Below are 21,270 nucleotides of genomic sequence, written 5' to 3' on the forward strand. Positions count from 1 at the left end.
TTGTGTACTTGCAAAGTGCCCACAGAACTGGTTTTGGCTCGGTACAGACACTCTCGGAGAACAAAGGATTTTTGGGTATAAAAAGAGGGGCCTAGAATCCAGACTTTTAGATCACTTCTGGGAAATCAAGAGGAACCTTTGCCGAGGAGAAGAGCCGGATAAGCTGAGGAGGAATACTGCCCCTGTGCTGTTTGATGTCTGGGGTTAGCCTGCAGTGGCTGTTTGCTGCCAAGAAAAAGGAGACAAAGGACTTTGCTGTTTGTTTGTCACCTGCTTGAAAGAAGATCTACAAGGCCTTAAAACTGAGTTTGCCTCCTGTTCTGAAGTCTCAGGGACACAAAGACTTCCCCACCAGCTCCCCAGAATTTCCTTGTTGGGGATTCTAACCTGCAAAGAGGTGCCTGCTGCTGTTTTGGAACTCTAGAGAACTGTTTTCTGCTGGGAGCTGGAAAATCGACAAAGAAGAGAGACGCATCCGCACCTGTTTCCGACGCATCGCCAAAGAAACCGTCCCAGCACCTGCTGTGGCTCGAGAAATAGCTGCACGCCGCATCGAGTGCACCGATATCTAAAGTCCAAGATCACCGCACTGAGTCCGACATAAGGCCTGCTGTGCAGCTGCATGAGTTCACGCATCGTCACTGGATTGTCCCATAGCATCGAGACACCAAATCTGTTGCATTGTTGGGGGACGCAGTCAGTCAGTCAGTCAGAATACTTTATTTCGATAAATCAATATCATAAAATACAATGGTACTATACAAAGGTTACATAAAATACATTACATTAATTATTTATACACGCTAAAAACTGAGTATTAATTATACACAGTAAATAGGAAATATCGAACCCTTTAAAAAATTCCATAAAAATTCATAAATATTCTTAAAATGGAGTCATAATAAAAAAGGTAGAAAAAGACAATCAATATAGTTACCCTGACTACCATAATCCACAGTGCAAAGATTATACTAAATTTCATCCCAGTTCATTTCAATACATTTAAGGGCTATCAATCATATTCTTGTTCCTAGTCCTGACAGCACCCACTAAGAAACTGGCAACATGGAAAATAATCCTAGGGGTCTGTAATAATTGCACGTACAAAAGAGCCGGCTTAACCTGCAAGAACCCAGCCTCCTTTAAAATGGGGACCAAAAATTTCAGCCTTAATTCCGTATAATGACCACAGAACATCAAAAAGTGCATTGTGTTCTGGGTGGAAAAATTATCACACGAACACGGCCTTGCATTTTCAGGGGTACTCCAATTAGGGAAATAACCAAGGTTCAAATGAATCATATTAAAACGGAATTGGGTTAAAAGAAACCTATGATAAGGGCGATTCACTATATTAAGATAGATTTCAGGTCCTTGTTGGCTGGATATAATCAGGTTAGTCCGCGCAGTGTTTTTTTTAAATTCCAGTTGTTCTCTCTCCAGGCTTAGCATTTGTCCCATTGCACCCTTAATTAGTGCAATGTCCTTTGATGTTATTAACTCTGGTGAGGAAAAAAGCTCTCAGGGATGCAGTCAGAAACCGACACGTCCACTCCCCACGCTGTAATAAACGGACGCATCACCGACTCTTCTGTAAGGACCCAACGCACCACCTCCCTGCGCTACAGTAAGGAACCGACGCATCACCCCCCCCCCCCCCCCCCCAAAGCAAGGAACCAACGTTTCACCTTCCCTGAGTGTAAGGAACGACCCATCACCTTCCGTGCAGCCCGTTTTGTTTATTTGCGTGATGCATCCCAGGTACTTTGAGAGCAAAGTGTTGCATCTGCAATTGGCTTTGAACTGAACTATTTCTACCATTTGAAAGCCTTATTTTTAATACTATATTGTGGATTTTTGTCATTTGGTCTTGTTTTGGTTTAGATAAAGATTACTTATTTTCATAAACTAGTGTGGTGTCCTTTTGTAGTGTTTTCACTGTGTAACTGTCTGTGTTCACAAATGCTTTACACACTGCCTCTGAGATAAGCCTGTCTGCTTGTGCCAAGCTACCAACGGAGTGAGCAGGGGTTATTTTGGAATTGTATCCCCCTTACCGTGACCAGAAGCAAGGGTCCCTATTTGGACAAAGGTACCTACCTCTACCAACTAGAGACCCCCATTTCAAACAACTATCATCCAGGCATGTGACTGTGAAATTAGTTTATGCTTGTCTTCAATGAGGGAATGCAATTGAGCTACTTTGTTGATGGCTCAGCAGAATGTGGAATGTGGTAAATTTAGGTCCCATATGTTGATGATTTTTGTTTCTGGTAGTGAGAACTTCAAGTTTTTAATGGATATTGAGTTATTGTCATTATCCTATGACTGAAAATAACAACAAAAGAGTGTTCTAGTGCAGGTAGGGTGGGGTTCTGCACTGAGCACAAGGAGTCTAACACAAGCCCATTTGGTTTGTTAATAAAGCCCTCACTCACCGACCTGGTCGGTGACTTGCTTCATCATCGGGCCCCACCGGGTGTGACCGAATGCCACCCCGGTGTGCTGCAACGCCAGAGTTACTGCGGAGCTGGTCTTGTGAGGATGGAGGGGCTATGTGATAAGTAACGTGAGAAGTGTAAAGAGTGGTGGTTTAAAATTGTCTTGTATGTATCAAAAATTATTTAATAGCTGATCATCAAGGACAAAGTAAAAAATGTGTCGATAAACAAAGCCAACTAATTGGATGGTCTTGTACCGATAACAGGTTCCGAGGGCTGAGCAGGTGTATCAGCGGGAGACTGGCGTAGTGGGCGATGTGCCAAAAAGCGCTGCCTCCCCCCTCCCGAGGTCTATGGGGTGTAATATCACCCCCTGTGAAGTTTTAATTTTGGTCTCTATATTTCTGGAGACCTGAGGCTGTGTGCTTCCCGACTTTTGGTCGGTGGAGCCCCCCTCATTTTACTTCACAAACACGATTTTTCACTTTCAAGGCCTTCGGTCGGGTGGGCCTTAGCGTGCTCATACCGCCGGGGTTTACACTCTAGGTCCTGACGAATGCCTGGTTAACTATACCGCTTGGGCAGAAACATGTTGACCAACCACACTTTCACTTAATGTTATCGGTACAAGACCATCCAATTAGTTGGCTTTGTTTATCGACACATTTTTTACTTTGTCCTTGATGATCAGCTATTAAATAATTTTTGATACATACAAGACAATTTTAAACCACCACTCTTTACACTTCTCACGTTACTTATCACATAGCCCCTCCATCCTCACAAGACCAGCTCCGCAGTAACTCTGGCGTTGCAGCACACCGGGGTGACATTCGGTCACACCCGGTGGGGCCCGATGATGAAGCAAGTCACCGACCAGGTCGGTGAGTGAGGGCTTTATTAACAAACCAAATAGGCTTGTGTTAGACTCCTTGTGCTCAGTGCAGACCCCCACCCTACCTGCACTAGAACACTCTTTTGTTGTTATTTTCTGTTAATCTATTGGGGACTAAGAGTGTTCGCGCTTCTCCCTACCTTTCTTTTTGTTGATAGATTATCCTATGACTGCCATAGCCCACTAGCTAATGTGCTATTATGAGTAATCCGGATTTTGTGCCTTGTTTTGATAGTGTATCTTCTTGCAATGCTTTGTTTCATTAGACCGAATTTTAGTCGAACTTGAGCCGGGGAGGCGCTCTGGGGAAGCCCAAGAACTTGCTTGCATTTGTCAGTATTTTTTCTCGAGTGGAAGAATCTTTCCTGTGCATGGCAGCACTTGCAAAAGACAGTGATGGCAGTAATTTTGCGGATAATGGCTAACAGTGGTTTAAAAGAAGGGGCTGTCCCCCTTTTTGGGTACTGCACAAAAGGTATGCATCAGCGCCTTACCTTTTTTTCGCCAAATGTTGTCTATACATCATGACATTTTGCTTTTTCTCTATGATGAAGCCCAGATATTTATAGCTACCCACTTCCTCTAGGGTTACCTCATTTCATTTGATCCTTGGTGAGTTGCAAGTGCCATTTCCGATTGTCATTGTTTTTGCCGTGTTGATTTTCAGTTTGTTTGTCATGGCGAATGCAGAAACTTCATTTATTGACCTTATAGTTCTACTCTTGAACGGCTCAGCAGCAATATGTCATCCGCATTTGCCAAGCGTGACAATGGCAGTGTTCCTAGCCTGGGTGGGTGAGAGTTCACTTGATCAAGACCCAATGATAGGTTATAAATAAACTGAAAAAGTGGGGTGTCAAGACGCAGCCTTGCATTAGGCCAATGGTTCTGTGTATATGTCTGGACAGCTGCCTCCCATCCGTCAACTTGATTTGTATCCAGGTGTCGGTGTACAGTTGTTTTATTGCTTGTAGAGTTCTTTCATGGAGCCCCCACTGCCTTAGTTTTGTCCACAATATGGCCCTATCAACTCGATCAAAGGAGGCTTTCAGATCTATAAAACATAAAAACAGATTTGTATTAAATGAACTGGTATTTATACAGATATATCCATTATTTGACCACTGACTCTGATAACATTAAATAATTTGTATTTGTAACTGTGCTAAACGGCTTATAAACCTTTATGGTTTGCAAATTTAAAACTGTAACTACGGTGAAGCCAAATGTGATTCACTGTCATTGACGCCAGAGGTGCTGCATCCGTTTTTAGGTTTTGCCTGGCAAAAAGATGCGCTCTGCGCATCTTTTTCGCGCAGGCAAAAACCTGATGAGAATAGTACGGGAGACAGGAACGCCCTGTCTTTCATTGGCTAGCTCCATAAATGGAGGCTAGCCATTGGAAGATGGGCCTGTCCGTCAATGCCGGACCAGATTCGGGGGCGTTCCCGAGATTTTTTGGCTTTTGGCTACGTCACGCTACGTCAGCCAAAAGCCCTTGGGAACGCCCCCGAATCTGCTCCTAATGCCTCCCTTTTCTCTCCCCCTCAATATGTTTCAGTCACAGAAAGGGCCATAAATAGCAGGGCGGAGGGGGCATCCCCAGCCCCCTCATGTGCCCCCTTCTCATCACAGAAGAATTTTGTTTTATTGTTCCGACGTTTCTACTTTTATTATTTTTTTATTCTACTCGATTTCCTACCACGAGCAATGCGGAAAGTACGCCTATTTTGTTTGTTGCAGTACGTTATTCATTTTCATTCTTTTTCACACGGGCGTCAGTGAGCGGGGTTGTTCAGGGAATGCGTGTGGTTTTCCGGTGCCCTGGGAACGCAGTGCGCGTTGTTTTCTCGTTTTGGTGTTAATGCGCCTCTTGCCCTCTATTCATTGGTGGGTAACCTCTTGGTCCCCACGGAGTGGAGGGGGGGGGACAAGGGGGGGGGGGGTTCTGTCCCTTTCCCCTGTGGACCAAAGACTCATGATGGATGCAGTTTGCAACTGAAACAAAACGGCGTTTGCGCTCTTATGGGAAAACTGTGCCACTTCTGTTTGGGAGAGGGGCCCTCTTCCACACCCCCTTCAAAACCCTCCCAGATTCCTTCTTGGAATAACCCTCTCTCTGCAGGTGTCACGCGCTGACGGCTGCACGTTTCGTTTGTCTTTAATTTAATGTCACCCCTGATCTCAAACTGAAACGGGAGCAGTGCCAACAGCAATTGCCTTCTCCGAGGTTTTAAGTTGTAAACATTCTTACCCATGAGAACTAATTGGTATGTGTTATGGCAGCGCAGAAGTGTTGTCACATGCCACACACGCTTTTGCTCAAGTGACATCATTGACCAAATAAAAGCAAATATAAAATTAATTGAATTGCAGTAGACCCTAACGATAGTAAACGCAATTTACGACAGCTGCAGCGTGTCCTGCGTGTCCAGCTCCTCTCCGCCAACTGATTTCTGGTCCTTGTAGTTTGAATTTCCCCATTATAAATCGGAGACTGCAAGTGCGGGGCCCAGGCTGCAGACCAAGAAAGTCACTGGCACGCGAGACAACGAATGCAAAGTCGGTGAGTGAGTACAAAAACATTGAGTGAGAGAACGAGGGAAATACCCAACCTTTAGTGCATAAAAAGTCAGTGAACAAGTGAGTGAAAGAATCAGAGACTCGGTTAGCGAGCACTTACGTAATGCATCTGTAATTCACGACAATGTGTTATCTGTTAGTAAGAGGAAAACATGACAATTTTTTTCTTTTTTTTTAGAAAGTAAGCCCTTTTTTTGGTTCTTAGCTCTGAGGTGGTAGTGGCGTGGACACTATTCCCTGCTTCCTGCTAGACCGCACTGTGTGAACGTGGGCAATCGCGCTTCGTGCACATGTTCCAGCTGTGCAGAAGATGGTGAGTGACAGCGTGCATTTCACCGAGTTGTGTCGTGCATGCAGAAAGCATCGCCGTGCAGGTTAGAGAAGACTACAATATCAATACGGACTATAAATTGTAGTAACATTTTGTCCTTATTGTGGTATAATAATCCTCAATATTATTACTGGAAGAAACTAATTTTAAACAGGAACGTTTCTGAATCGGACCCGTGTAGTTTTTCTCCGGGAAGGATTCGCTTCCTCTAACAGTGTACCAGCACAGTTGCGTCTCCGGCTCTCACACCCTTTATTGGGGATATTACAACGTGCAAGTCTGGTGGACTTGGTACGGGCTGCCCGATGCAAGTTCTAACCCTTCCCGACCTCCCTGATTGCTCCCAGAGGATCCCCCGCATCTCCCTCATCTAAACACCTAATTTTGATGCAAGCAGAAATGACACTCATTTAATAAGTAGGAGCCGACAGGGAGACGCTAACCTCAATTATTGAGTCATGTTTAGCGCCCTCCCAGGATTATTTAAGGCAGGGTCCTGCGTGAGAAGGGACAAGAATGAGGGGGTGCATGCAATAAGGATTGTTTTGTGCAGTGCCACAGGGGCACCCTGGAGCCACTCCGGTTCACTATTACTAGAGGGATTCTGCACATGGCCTGGGGGGTTGCCAATGTGTATGTGTCTTTGGCTTTTTTAAAAATAATAAATAAGATGACTATTTCTGTCTATTAGCAGGCATGTCTAGCCAAAAATAGTGCTGCAAACATTCCAATCCGCGATCCATTCGAGAATGTCTTCGTTTTAGAGGTTCCTGCTGAGAAGTATTATTAGCCTCCAAAGGCACGCTGTCTTGTAAGTGATCAGCTGTCAGATACATGCTTGCATGCTCGCTTTCTGAGATTTATAGATATAAAGGTATTTGTTTGAAATGTTAAGATTCATGATTCTCTCTTCCCTGCACAATGGCCTCTTTACTATCCTAACAGATTATGTTGTTGACGCCGAGACTCGACCCTGGCCCCCCCAGCTCCATAATGTCTGTGTTCCCGTTCCTTCCCGCACCCCCCCTCCCGCTGTCCGTGTCTCCGGCCGTCTGTCCCACCTCATTTACATTAGAACATCTTCAGTCCTGCTCTTTAATAACCAGCTCCCGCAACAACTCCCCGTGCCAAGTCCTCGCATACACTCTTTACATAAAACGATATTCTGCTGCCATTGGAATTTCGTGTCTTTAAGGGATGCCTTCGTGGTGTTGTGGTTTTTTGCTTCCGAGGCGAGCACTGTTGGATGTAACTGAAATCATTACCTTCTATTCTTTCAGTTCGCTGGAGGATTTTAACTCCCTTTAGCTGACAAGCATGCCTTTCATTGAATAGCAGAGGCATTCAAGTTTGTTACGCAGCGAGCCCCGGGGGAAGCAGGGCAGATGCAGGGGAGAGGGAAATGGAAGGCAGCCTCTGCTTGCACGAAATGTGGTTTTCAGCGCAGAGCGTTAGGTTCCTGCCCCCCCTCCCGCTGTCTGTTGCCCCCCTCCCGCTGTCTGTTGCCCCCCTCCCGCTGTCTGTTGCCCCCCCTCCGCTGTCTGTTGCCCCCCCTCCGCTGTCTGTTGCCCCCCTCCGCTGTCCCCCCTCCGCTGTCCGTTGCCCCCCCTCCGCTGTCCGTTGCCCCCCTCCGCTGTCCGTTGCCCCCCTCCCGCTGTCCGTTACCCCCCCTCCCGCTGTCCGTTCCCGCCTCCCCCTCCCGCTGTCCGTGTCCAAATATAATTTTAGGCAAAGCTCTGAAGTTAGGCCGGTCCAGTCGCCAACAGCTAATCCAGCCCTGTCCTCGATTTATTTTTTTCTCCACCTTCACGTCATTGGTCTACTTTTGTCATACTAAACTACAAGTCCCAGCGTGCTAAGCGGTTTGGTGAGCAACGCATTCTTCTCGAGTTACAAATCATGCTCTCTAAATGTTCTGATGCTTATACTAGTATTAAAGATGTTTTTTCAGGCAGTACCTTGACCCGGTGTTGCACTTTCTGTTTTTAGATCGGTGGCCGCGGGGCGGGTCACAGACAAAGCACACAGTAGCACATCTGCACTCATCCTGAAAGCCAGAATTATCACCAATATCGGGAACAAAACTGGAGAAGATGAGGCATTACGATAGAGCTATTAAGAATTGTGGAGCCAGCCAGGCTTGAGCCTCGGCGCCGGCTCTACAGCCCATGATTCTGGGCACATCATTTAATTTCCCCGTTACCTTTAAAACAAACACTGGCCTTGTGTAGGCACATGCACAAAGCGCTCTAATACAGCGGAGTTCGCGCTATATAAAACTGAAAAAATACAAATAAATGGAGAACTGAGAGGAGGGTTTTCTGGCTCCCGTGAGTGTGTACAAGTAGCACCTCAGGGGCGGGAAGGGGTCGAGAGCCAGCTGAGAGGGACTGGGGCGGGGGTGCAGGAGGGAGGGGGAGTGAAGTTTGACAAGCTGCGGCTCCAGCTGAGATGCATACACTTCAGGGAGGGGGGGCGGCAGGCGGGGAGGGGCCCCACAGACGCCCACCCCCAGCACCACTGCAATCCGCGATCCCTCACACTGGGGAGCAGCCCTGCTCTGGGTAATGTGAGCCACAGGGAAACCAATCATGAGGCGAGGGACCGCGTGTGATCTTCAGCAGCCCGTCACTCACTCTTCCCTTTCACCACACTCTCCTTCTCTCACTGACTCTCTCTCTTCTGCTCATACTCTCATCCCGTCACTCACTCTTCCCTTTCACCACACTCTCCTTCTCTCACTGCCTCTCTCTCTTCTGCTCATACTCTCATCCCGTCACTCACTCTTCCCTTTTGCCACACTCTCCTTCTCTCACTGACTCTCTCTCTTCTGCTCATACTCTCATCCCGTCACTCACTCTTCCCTTTCACCACACTCTCCTTCTCTCACTGCCTCTCTCTCTTCTGCTCATACTCTCATCCCGTCACTCACTCTTCCCTTTCACCACACTCTCCTTCTCTCACTGCCTCTCTCTCTTCTGCTCATACTCTCATCCCGTCACTCACTCTTCCCTTTCACCACACTCTCCTTCTCTCACTGACTCTCTCTACCTGTTGTCGTGTCCCGGCGGCAGCAAGCAGCAGGCAGCAGCAGGCAGCAGCGTGCCCTGCGTCCCCGAAGTAACAGCCCTAAAGCAAGCAAGAAGTACGTCCCCCTCCCACCAATCCCTGTTAGGTAGTGGAAACTGTCGAAACTGAGGTGCAGACAGCCCCTCTCACCTTTCGGCCTGGTACCACTGCAACAGCCGCACTACTACCCTACTGACCGTTCTCCACTTCAGCCCCGTCTAAATTACAATTCATGCTTGTGACCCTTTTGCCTGCTTGTGCTTGTTTTCATGACCATATTGCCTGCTTGTGCCTCCGTGTGCCCCTGTTGACTGCTTGTGCCCCTGTTGCCTTCTTGTGCCTCCGTGTGCCCCTGTTGCCTGCTTGTGCCCCCTGTTGCCTGCTTGTGCCTCCGTGTGCCCCTGTTGCCTGCTTGTGCCTCCGTGTGCCCCTGTCGCCTGCTTGTGCCTCAGTTTTCGTGCCCCTGTTGCCTGCTTGTGCCTCAATTTTCGTGCCCCTGTTGTCTGCTTGTGCCTCTGTGTGCCCCTGTTGCCTGCTTGTGCCTCCGTGTACCCCTGTTGCCTGCGTGTGCCTCCGTGTGCCCCTGTTGCCTGCTTGTACCTCCGTGTGCCCCTGTTGCCTGCTTGTGCCTCCGTGTGCCCCTGTTGCCTGCTTGTGCCTCTGTGTGCCCCTGTTGCCTGCTTGTGCCTCCGTGTGCCCCTGTTGCCTGCTTGTGCCTCCGTTTTCGGGCCCCTGTTGCCTGCTTGTGCCTCCGTGTGCCCCTGTTGCCTGCTTGTGCCTCCGTGTGCCCCTGTTGCCTGCTTGTGCTGTGTGGGTGTGTGTGGAGGGCTCTGTGTGGCTGTGTGTGTGGGAAGCTTTGTGTGGCTGTGTGTGTAGGAAGCTTTGTGTGGCTGTGTGTGTGGGGGGCTTTGTGTGGCTGTGTGTGTGGGGGGCTCTGTGTGGCTGTGTGTGTGGGGGGCTCTGTGTGGGTGGGCTCTGTGTGTGTTTGTGTGTGCCATTTGCGAGAGATAAAGCTAGTGGCATTGTAAATGACAATGCCATTTATTTATGTTAAAAAAACATAAATAAAAATAATGTCAAGAGCAATGCCCATAGCTCTAACTTTAACAAAGGCAAAACCATTGCATTGTAAATGCTTGTTTGCTGAGGCCACTAAGTGGAGTCTTCTATAAATGCCTCACCTATACGTGCGATGCCTTTTATTTGGTTTACGAGGTCTCTATGACTACCGGTAGATTAAGCATTTGCTATAAGCACCGCCTCTGATTCTGCTCCACTTGATCAGCCATCTTGGAACTGTAAATATGTAACCTCAGTAACCAAGTCTAATGTATGAAACGTAGACATAAAAGCTAAAAAGAAAAGCATGTTGATTAAAGTTGTTATGGAAATGGCAAGATAAGTAAATCTAAATTAATTTTACTGTAGTCTCCTCTACATTATCGCAGTATTATAAAACATATAGGAACCATTATTAATTTATAGTTTACCTCTGGAATTTGATGTATTATATCGTTACATTTTACAGTATGCTAACAGACGCGAAGGAAATATTTCTACTATAAGATGGCCGTTGTCACTGTCAATTAATACCCGCCCCGCCCCCTAGTTCGCTCAGTTGTCTCCCGACAACTTCCGCACTGAACTACTTAAAGAAGTAAAGCCCGCAAACGTGGAAGCTGAGTCAGGAGATGAGAATATTTCCTGTTTCTTTTGTGTTGTAAAGTGGCGTGTCAACGCAAGGGCGGTGCTAGTGATGGTTCTGCCCACTACAACCTGCGCTTCCTGGTATATCCAAATACATTATCAGACCACCGGAGCACTTGTAAAAGTTTGACTGTCTCTGGGCACTGTTGACTCACTGAAGTTTCTCGCTAGCAGAACAGACAGATCGTGTGCTGCCCATGGCAGAGAATGAGGACCACCCTAGCGAGTGGAGGAGTCGACTGGAGTCCACTGTCCTTAGCAGCTTTCGACACTTCAGGGACCTCTACCTGCCGAGTGTGAGGAGGACACGCAGCCAGGATGCATCAGTCGTGCAAGAGCGCACTGCTGATGGAGAGCACACCAGCGCCCTGCAGTGCCTACCGGTTAGTGGCCCTACCTCGTAATTGCAGATGTCACAAGTTTTTATAAATCACAGGGGAGTGAAATATATTTAATGACGCCAGAGAAAACGCTGCCACCCACCGTGACGTTATAAAAAATATACAAGAAATTATAAATAACTTAAAAAGGAGTGACTTCGCAAAGTAGTAAGTCCGCTCTCGAATGTGTTCAAAGTGATCCCTTTTCTATCAACTGAAGCAGTCTGTATGAGGACCTCGTGTAGTGGTGGAAGAGAGTCAGGATTTCTCGCAGAAGCTGCTATTTCAGACACCAGCTATTTGAATAGTGCCATTTAGAGTTCAAGCTCTAGCCCTTCTCACCAGGTCTTCTTTGTGAGAGGTCAACCCAATCCCGAAATGTGTGTCATTCCCAAAGAATGAGACATGATGTCTCTTCTTGCCAGCATTCTGCGACTAAAAATATGTAGGCCTTTTCAGTTACAGTAACGGTTTGGTCACAGTAAACAAAAAGGCGGGGCAAACTCATGACATAAAATCACATCATATGACAATAAACCGAGACTTTGCCCTTCAGAGAGGTTCACAAACAATGTGTAAAGCTGTTCGCGCAGTGAGGCTGTTTCATGGGTAGGACATTGTGCTCCAAAATGTACGTCTTGCAGTGTATGATGAGTCTGTATAATGCAAAGATGCGAGGATCCACTTAGTGTTGTTTTTGTTTTTTATATGCTTGGGCTACAGCAAAAATATTTTCCATTTCGCATTGTAATTAACATCTGACATTATGCAGTGCTAAAAACACAAGTAAAACCAATTATGCATGGGGCAAGAGTGCTGTGTATACAAAGCTATCAAAGAGTTTGCGTGCATTCTAATCACACAAATGGTTTATCTTCTCTAAAGTGCAAGTGCAATAGAAAAATTGCATAATCTGTTCTGAATAGTAGTCTATAGACTTACATCGTTTGATTCCAATCATTCACACACAATTATTATTGTATGTATCAGTATAGAGCAACCACTGTATACAAAATCACAAGCAAAGGAGGGTAAAACGCAATTCATAGGATCTAACCTTTCTCCTAAAGTGCAATATATACTTATATCCAGAACTATCTGAGACAACTCATATACTCTAACCAGATACCATTTTTATCTCCGCTAAAGTGCAAATGCAATTGAAAGTGCCTAATCTTGTTCTAACAAGTGCACTACAATCTTGTAAATTTTTATTTACAACCAATCGGACACCATTGTGTTTTTTATGTATGTCTGTAAACCAGCCAGTGGATATGAAATTATCAAAAACTCAATTGATCTGAATACCATTAAAGCGCATTATTGCCCTTCCATAATTCACTTGCTTGATATATATATTGCTGATAGACACAGACTATTGAAAACAGAGACCATTTGCCTAAAAGAGATTTTTTGAACTTATATCTACCTCAGATGTAATTCTATTCTTATCTAGAAGATCCTAAACCTTTGGAATAATACTATTTTTCTGTCTCTTAATGTCAGTTCAAGGAAAATAGGTGCACATAGCATTTCAAGGTAGTCTCAATTTTAATATCCGGGATTTTAATTTTTAGAAATAATTGTCCTCTATCATCCTATCATCAGCCTGTAGGGTCTTGTATCTCACTTGTATGGGTATTATTGGTTCCCTTAGAGCCCTCACTAGGCTTGGTATCCCATAGTAATGAAATATATACAATATTATGAGAGCCTGCTATTCGTGTGATACTAAGGTCTCTACCACAACCAAGGCATTACTTTTGACACATCTATAACAGAAATGTGTATGTGTAGAGGCACTGAAGGATGCATCCTGTTTCGGGAGATAGCAGTGAAAGTTGATAGGAGGACACTTTGGGGGCAGTGAATTATGATTAGTAATACAGAATTAGTCAAGCAAAAAAACACATTTCTCATTGGCGTCAATAATATTGATAAAGATTGCGCCACAGTGGCCCAGAGTAACACTAACATAGACTTGGCTCTGTGCAGGTGGGATGTGGTAAGGAGGCAGCTTCCTCTACTTGCCTTCAGTTGCAGTGCTCCACATGTAGCAGCCTACTGGGCATAGCAGAGGTGTTGTGGTTTTAAAAATTGAGCTTTGTCTTTCTAGTTTGTTAAAAAAATCCATTTTTTCTGCATATTCTCCATGCTTGTAAGCAGAGGCGGAAAGTGCCATTGCTGGGTGGATCGCCCGATCCTTCGTCTCACTGCCTTTAATCTCAAAAGATACTTCTGGTCTCACTCGTCCCAAAGTTTGTTCTGAATTAATCCCTGACCGCCTGCACTGTGCATTGGTTTTGTTCATCACTGCAGGAGGAATGGTGAATTTCTGAGATCTGCTTTGGCCTCATGAAAATCGTAGTTCTAGATGCTGAAATCTGTAAGGCTGATGAAAAAGTGATCACTTAAATTAATATGGGTGGCAAGTATGTTGTATTGAAAAGAGTCTGCTTGCCGATGAGTGCCTCACTACTATCCTCAAAGTCAACCTGTTCTGCCTTAAGCCTTCCACTGTCCTCCGTCTGCACCATAGTTGCTAAGTGGCCCCACGTCATCTATGACACCTTTAGTGAGCTCTGTCTTTTTGGGCTAACACCATTGTAGTGTAGTTCATTCAACAGGCAAATGATGAATAAGATATATTTATAATGTATGGAATTCTACATTCCCTGTATACAAACCTACCTCTAATTTCTTTATAATCAGCGACTGGTGATGCACCCAGTCGCTGATCATAAAGGGATGGCAGAACTCAACTGTAATAACTTACTGCAGATCTGGTCTTAAGTCACAGTGCCTGTTACCAGAGCCAGCAGCCCAGTAGAAAGGCAGGTCAGGTCATGAAGGATAATTAACACAGCTGTTGAAATAGCGAAAAATGAAAAGGTTAATGTTCCCAGAATTAAAGCCAAAACCCTTCCAGTGTTTCCGGTAATTGGACGCACCCCAAAAGCACTACGCACTTTAGTACGGGGTTTCACGGATTTTTTTACTGGCCTTGATCTATGCACTAAGTTCAGGAAATCTTTTTAATGTCCTGTGGGCCAAAGAAATACCCTCTAAGTTCCATTTCCGTTGGTGACCAAAAACTAGTTTGCACTTCCGCTTTCCCATATTTAGGATAGGGTTTTGCAAGAATAAGTTTGTAAAGGCCACCAATTCTATTCTCAGTCTCTCCCGCCCATATAGATCAGGGGCAATCCTGGCGATCCTAAAGATTTTTAAAACACAGTGCCTACCTATAGCAACCTATGGTGCAGAGGTTTGGGGTATCGCTAAAAGCATCAGCATCCATGTAGAAGAAAATAGATTTTGCAGGAAGCTGCTGGGCGCACCAATTTCCACTGCTCAGTATATATGCCACAGTGAATTAAAATGAAGTTGTATTGAAGACTTTATAAGGGCACGCCCGCATTGTTTTGGCTAGCCACTATGAAAAACCCTGCAGCATTACTTGGGCGATAATAGAGGATTGTCTCTGCTGTGAGAAAGGGATGGATATCCCATGGCTGCAAAGCGTCAACTTTGGAGGATTGTTTTTAAACCCGCCTACTGCAGAGATTAGATAATAAAGTCCTCAGGTCAGCACTATATGCACTTTACAGCGCAGAGAGATCAGAGAGGCAATTAAAGAAACACACTTTTGCTAACTTCGTACCCATAGAGCGAACTGAGCTTTCCTTGCCCAGCTATATCATATTACTGATGTCACATTGGGAGAGAGGTCTTTTTTTTCGCTTGCAGGCTGGGACTAAAATATTTGCTCTGCTTTCCCCTTGGGTACAATGCTAAACTTGATTCCCTACCATGTCCATGTGATGGCCAGAGTGGACAAACACTCGTACACTTTTTATTTTTCTGTAAGTATTATACTAAATACTCCAAATGGCTGTTAATCCCATTTAAAAAAATCTCTCTCCCATTTTTTTGGTAGATGCAGTTAGCAGTATACTTAAACTGGAAAATGTAGAATTAATCATGCCTGTTGGTACTTTCTTACGCTTATCCAGAAGGGCTCACAAATCAATGTGCAACCTATAAACTCTATTTACACCCTGGTTCTAACAAACTTATTATGTCCCTGTAATTGCTTTTATTGTGCACTTGCTTTGCTACTTGCTCCATATGCCATGAACTCTGATTATGTTATTTATTTGCTCATCGTGATTTTAATCTTGTATGTGCTCTTCTTTTATGGATTCAATGTTATCCAAATAAAGTCTTTTGTATGGATTAGATTGGGAAAGGTTAATTTTGTTTTCTTCTGCTCTGTTTTTCTACCTGTTCAGTGACAACCAGAAAGGAGATATTTATTGCAACATGTTTATTTTTTGCTTTCTTTAGTCAATTATAGAAAAGTTTGAATCTCTTTGCATGTTTCTACAAATTGTGAGCTACTGCGCATTAAAAAAGCAACAAAAAAAGTACTTGTGTTTAACTGATTCTGGTATCTTCTTGCAACAAATATCGCACACATTTTTCAATGTATTTAATTTTGCACTAGAGGTTTTCATGTTTGCAACATGCTCTCTTAAGTATGAAAGAGGTGTGTACCAATGATTTAAGTGGTTTGTGGGAAAAGTACCCCTGCTATAAATAATAAGGATATTGCAATTCACTTAGGAGTTCCATAACCTTATAAAGGTACTTGGCCTTCAGCTTTGTTCCTCTATATAATTATGAAATTTGTCAGTTACTTGCAAAACCCTTATAATGTATGTAAATGGGTACTTTATCCCATATACTCAATACAAATTAGTACTCATCTACTTGGATTTTGCATGTAATTGTGCAATGGGCTAATGAGAAGACACCATTTTTATATATATATATATATATATATATATATATATATATATATACATATATATATATATTCACTGAAAAAACCATAGGTTTCACACCAGTTATAGTTAGGAATTAGCATTTAAAAAACCTATTAAATTCACTAAAAACCATAGGTTTCACATCAGTTATAGTTAGCTGGAAATTTTACACTCATAAAACCAATGAAATTCCACGTTATAGTTAGTTGGACTCACTATAACTTGCGCGCCTGCAATGCACTGCTGATGACGTCGCATATTACATCACTCATGACATGGTCAGTGACATCACTCATGACATCACTGATGACACCATCCAGTGAATGTGTGTCTTTATGAAAAATAAATATGTTTTATATTTGTATTTGTAAAGGACGATGGAAGAATAAATGGTTAAATAAGTGTGTAAATGGATGTTTTTTTTTAAAAGAATTGATTGGTTAACTGCCTTATTAAGTGTATCTTAATGAATACATATATTAACGAGTAATTTTTAAATATTTAAATATATGTATCAGTGTTTCACTTTGTGTATAAGTGGCTGCATGGGTTGGTGACTGACTCAATGTTTGTATGTGTTTTGAAGACAGCATATGTGCAGGACTGTATGGGTGGATGAGTGTGTATATATGTGTGTGTTAGTGAGTGAATGCCTGTCTCACTAGTGTCTTTATGAGTAACTACATATGTTTTAATCTTGTATATATGAGCATTGATGTATATAAGTCAGTATATGTGAGAGTGAGAGATTGAAAGAGTTCCTGTTTAAATAAGTATGTGTTTCTATAAGTGATTGTTTAAGAGAGTAAGTATGTGTAAGTTTCCTTAGAAGTAATGTGCTAATGTATGTATAGCTGTATATGCAAATAAATGGATGTTCAATAGTTTATTTGCATGTGTGAGTATGTGTGTGAGTAACTTTTGTAAGACTGTCGGTGTGTAACAGGATGTATATGTGTATCACTATATATATGATGAGTGAGAATATGTATGAGTGACTATATAGAACTGTTGGTGTATGAGTGGATGTGTATATAGATGGTGGAATTACTGAATTGGTTATTGTAACTGGAATGGGTATCTCCATTTTTTTTGAAAATGTTAGTTTCTATTGTTTGAATATGTGTTTAAATGGTTTCATTACACTGAAAGGAGGTCTATCAGTCTGTCACAAGGATGGTGTCATCAGTGATGTCATGAGTGATGTCACTGACCATGTCATGAGTGATGTAATATGTGACGTCATCAGCAGTGCATTGCAGGCGCGCAAGTTATAGTGAGTCCAACTAACTATAACGTGGAATTTCATTGGTTTTATGTCAGTAAAATTTCCAGCTAACTATAACTGATGTGAAACCTATGGTTTTTTTAGTGAATTTAATAGGTTTTTTAAATGCTAATTCCTAACTATAACTGGTGTGAAACCTATGTTTTTTTCAGTGAATTTCAAACGTTTTTTAAATTCTAATTCCTAACTATAAGTCTCACTTTATAAATAAGACTGTTAGCACTCTAGTTGTTCTTTAGAACACTCTGGTACATTCTGTCATTGGGCTACAGTTGGGCTACATCTAGCTGATATTTGGGCTACATTAGGATTTTTTGGTCTCTGGTGGCCATCTTTGGGCTACATTGGGCTACATTGGGCTACATTTGGGCTACATTTTGGCATATATATAGCCCAATGTAGCACAATATATATTTTTTCAAAGTTAATTTTCGTAAAAACCACGTAAGAATAGGGCTACCAGTCCCTAAAATTTTTCCCAATTTTTTTTTTTTTTTTTGCTTTGGAGTGCTCCCGAAAAGCGTACTTTTATAAAGCGCCCCGGGGCGCGCTCCGGGGAGCGTCCCGTAAGCGCCAATATCGCGAACGAAAAAATGATCGTGACGTATCGCGTAGCCGCGTCCGCGTGATACGCACGGTGTAAGCGCACCCGGAAGTACTCGAGCGAATACGATCGCGCAACGTAAACATCCGACGCGCTTATGCTACGCAACCCGCAGCGCGCCCCCGGGCGCGCCCGGGGGCCCGTAGCGTAAGCGCGTCGGGTCATGTGACCTGAAAATAACACTTTTCATTGGTTCAGGACAGTTTTTTTTCCAAATGATGAAAGACCCCACCTTTTTTCCTTATTCTGACTTTGTCCTTTGATGGAGGAAGACCTGTTTGTACATCTCTGTACCTTTTTGATCTTAATAATGGCTTCAGTAGCAGCAGCAGCTGGTGCATCTGCCCCACCACCACCACCACCACCAACAGGACCAGCTCCAGATTATATTGGTGGTCAAGAAGAGGAGGAAGAGGAGGAGGGGAGGAGAAGATGGCTGCCTGAAGAAAATACCCCATACAAACCCAAGCCACACATTGTATGGGAGTTTTTTTCAATCCCAGAGGGCAAGAAAAAAGTGAATGCGGCCAAGGTAACTTGCCTAATCTGCAATGAAGAACTCTCACGGGGCAACCCAAACAAAAAATATTAATTTGGTAACTATACCATGATTCGTCATATAACCCGAAAGCACCCAAACAACTATTCTCATGCAGAGCTCAGGGAACTGGCCAATAACCTCCCCCAGTCGTCAAGGACCACCTCCCAAAGAAACCAACCCACTTCATCGGGACCAGAAACATCAGAGATGATGCCTTGTATTCAGCCAAGATTTGCTGATTTTAAAATCACTTGTTCTGCATGTGGCAAGCTTATCGCCTATGGTGAAAAAAGCGTAAAGCTCATCGTCCTTGCAGGTGATAATCACAAGTGCCCCAAAAAGAAGTAATTTTTTGGGTTTTTTGTTTTTTTGCTCCAGTTGAGCCAGTTTCAATTGCCTTTTTTTGTTTCTCCCCCTAAAAAAATACAAAAAAAATATAAAACTGTTTTGAAAAGCCAAAAAAAGTACAAAATGTTCAAAAAACACAAAAAAATATAAAACAACAAAAAGAAGAAAAAAAGTTCTTTTTAGAACTACCTCCAATTTCTAAATAAAGGCTTCATTTTTTAAAAACTCTGTCTTCTTTTTTCCTCATAGTACGCTCCCCGGGCCGCTCCCCGGTGCGCGTACCGAGCGCTTCCCCCGCGCAAAACGAATTTTTTTTTAAATGCCCCGCGGGGCCCTTTTATAGCCCCCACATCAAACCTAGGGGGTCAAGGGGGGGTCTACTCTGCCCCCTTATGGTCATTTCCCTCTTTGTTTTGGCCACCTCTCGTCTCGATCCTACCGAGACACAAGATGGCGGCCGCTCCGGACTGTTTCGAATGTTTACAGACACCCGAGAGCCAATCAGCTTTCCGTGCGCACCTCGCGTGGCGCGCCCGGTGCGCGTACCGGAGCGCGGCTATAGATATATATATTTTTTTGAACCTTAATTACTCAAAATCCACTGGAGCACATATCTTGAGACATAGCAAAGGCACATCGGGCTACCAGTCCCTACAATTTTACCAAGTTTGGTGGAAATCCATTCAGCCGTTCGGGCTAAAAGTGAAATCGACCGCCCTATGGAAATTAACATGGGGAAAACGCGTTTTGGGACCCCCCTTTTATCTCGGCCCCCGCTTGACGAATCCCCCCCAAACTTCCAGGGAAGGACCGGAACGCCGCGAGGCCATTTTGAGGAAATATTGAGGCAGATTCGTCAACCGGCGCCAAAGTTATTCCAAATAGAATTTTGAGATTTAACATTGAAAAAAAAAATCCTAACTATAACTACCTACTGGCGACCGCCAGTAGGTAATATATATGATGTCCTCTATTTCTGAAAAGAAAATGCTTCTTTTTTTTTTTACGGATCAGAAGCATTTTGATTTCAGAAATCCAAGTCCGGTTGAGGGGGGAAGCGCTACCCTTGCATCCTGAGTTCGTTTTTGTTTCGCTGTAACACCAGTACAGCTTATTGACATCACAATTTTTTAAAGTGAAGGAAGATTGTGCATTCTGCTTTCATTTTTGATCTGTGGTGGTGGGTGAACAATTCTGCTCCATAGCACTGATCAAACCGGGAGTTACAACGCTGGAAAGGGGTAATTGTCCTCTTTCTAGCACTTCCACTACAGAGTGGGTTTCTGCTTTAGAATGGCCTTGGTACCTGATCTCCAAGCAGGGATCCAGCCCACTGGACACCAGAGACATCCATTTACAGTGTAGGGGGGAAAATGCCCCCATTGGCATGTTTTCCTTTCTACCCAAGGGAGAATTAGTCTTTCTGCCACCCCACCCCTCGGGGCAGATGGCATGTTTAATAAGGGGGGTTGAAAACCCACTAAGCACCAGGAATGATGTTTTTACTAACTTCTTTAGGAGGGAGCGCCTCCCTAAGGGGCTGTGCTCCGTCTGTCCCAGACAGGATAGACTTTCTGCCCCCTGAGGGGTGGATAGAGGATGTTTACCTCCCATTCTGTCACCTCTATAGCGGCATAAAGCCTACGAGGCTCCAACAGGGAATGCTGCTTTTACTATTTTTTTTTACAGGCGATCGCTGGTCCTAAATAGTTTGTGTTGCCCCCACATTTGGCATGCCCCCAATCTGCATCTCGCGAACAGAACACCCAATAGAACATAGGAGGAAAAAAGATCCCAGAAAAATTAGTGGAGGGCTCCCTATCCAGACATCGGGCTGTGCCTCCATTCGAAAGCAAGCCCAACAGTCTTTCTCCCCCCCCCGCCCCCCCACCCCCCACCGGCGTAATCCCTCCCCTCTCCAACCAGTGTTGAATGGGGAGGGGGTTCCTGCAAAAAGCCAGATACAAGGCAGGGATAATTTGTTTGTTTTTGTTTTAGGAAACTAAAAACTGGTGTGGGTGGGCAGCCATGGCACTTGGCCTATCTCCTTTCCCTAAAGCCCCAATAAACTTCCTGCGCGCCTAGGGCACAAAGCATCCCCATGGCATTCAAGACAGAATTTGGAATCATTTGGTGTAGTTTTGACATATGGATCGGCAGAGTAGTGGTGCATCCACTTTTCTTCTTACTTGCCTTGCTTATTTGCTGCACTCTGCACCATGGGCTGCCATTTTTATCGGGATACGTATGG

The 21,270-nt window shown here is 44.2% G+C and overlaps 1 protein-coding gene across 3 annotated transcripts in view; it reads left to right on the forward strand.

Annotated features, from left to right (window-relative positions):
* The first annotated feature begins 10,933 nt into the window (after positions 1–10,933).
* FBXO4 (F-box protein 4) overlaps positions 10,934–21,270 on the forward strand; it is a 164,179-nt gene continuing 153,842 nt past the window's right edge. Inside the window, exon 1 of one of the 3 annotated variants that reach the window (XM_086960588.1) lies at positions 10,934–11,409. In XM_086960588.1, coding sequence (XP_086816714.1) covers positions 11,224–11,409 — 186 coding nt within the window. In that variant the 5' untranslated portion in view covers positions 10,934–11,223. The remainder of the gene's footprint in view (positions 11,410–21,270) is intronic. The other 2 variants (XM_086960590.1, XM_086960589.1) reach the window with 2 other exon arrangements.

This window comes from Lissotriton vulgaris, chromosome 3_1 (assembly GCF_964263255.1).
Source record: "Lissotriton vulgaris chromosome 3_1, aLisVul1.2, whole genome shotgun sequence".
NCBI lineage: Eukaryota > Metazoa > Chordata > Amphibia > Caudata > Salamandridae > Lissotriton > Lissotriton vulgaris.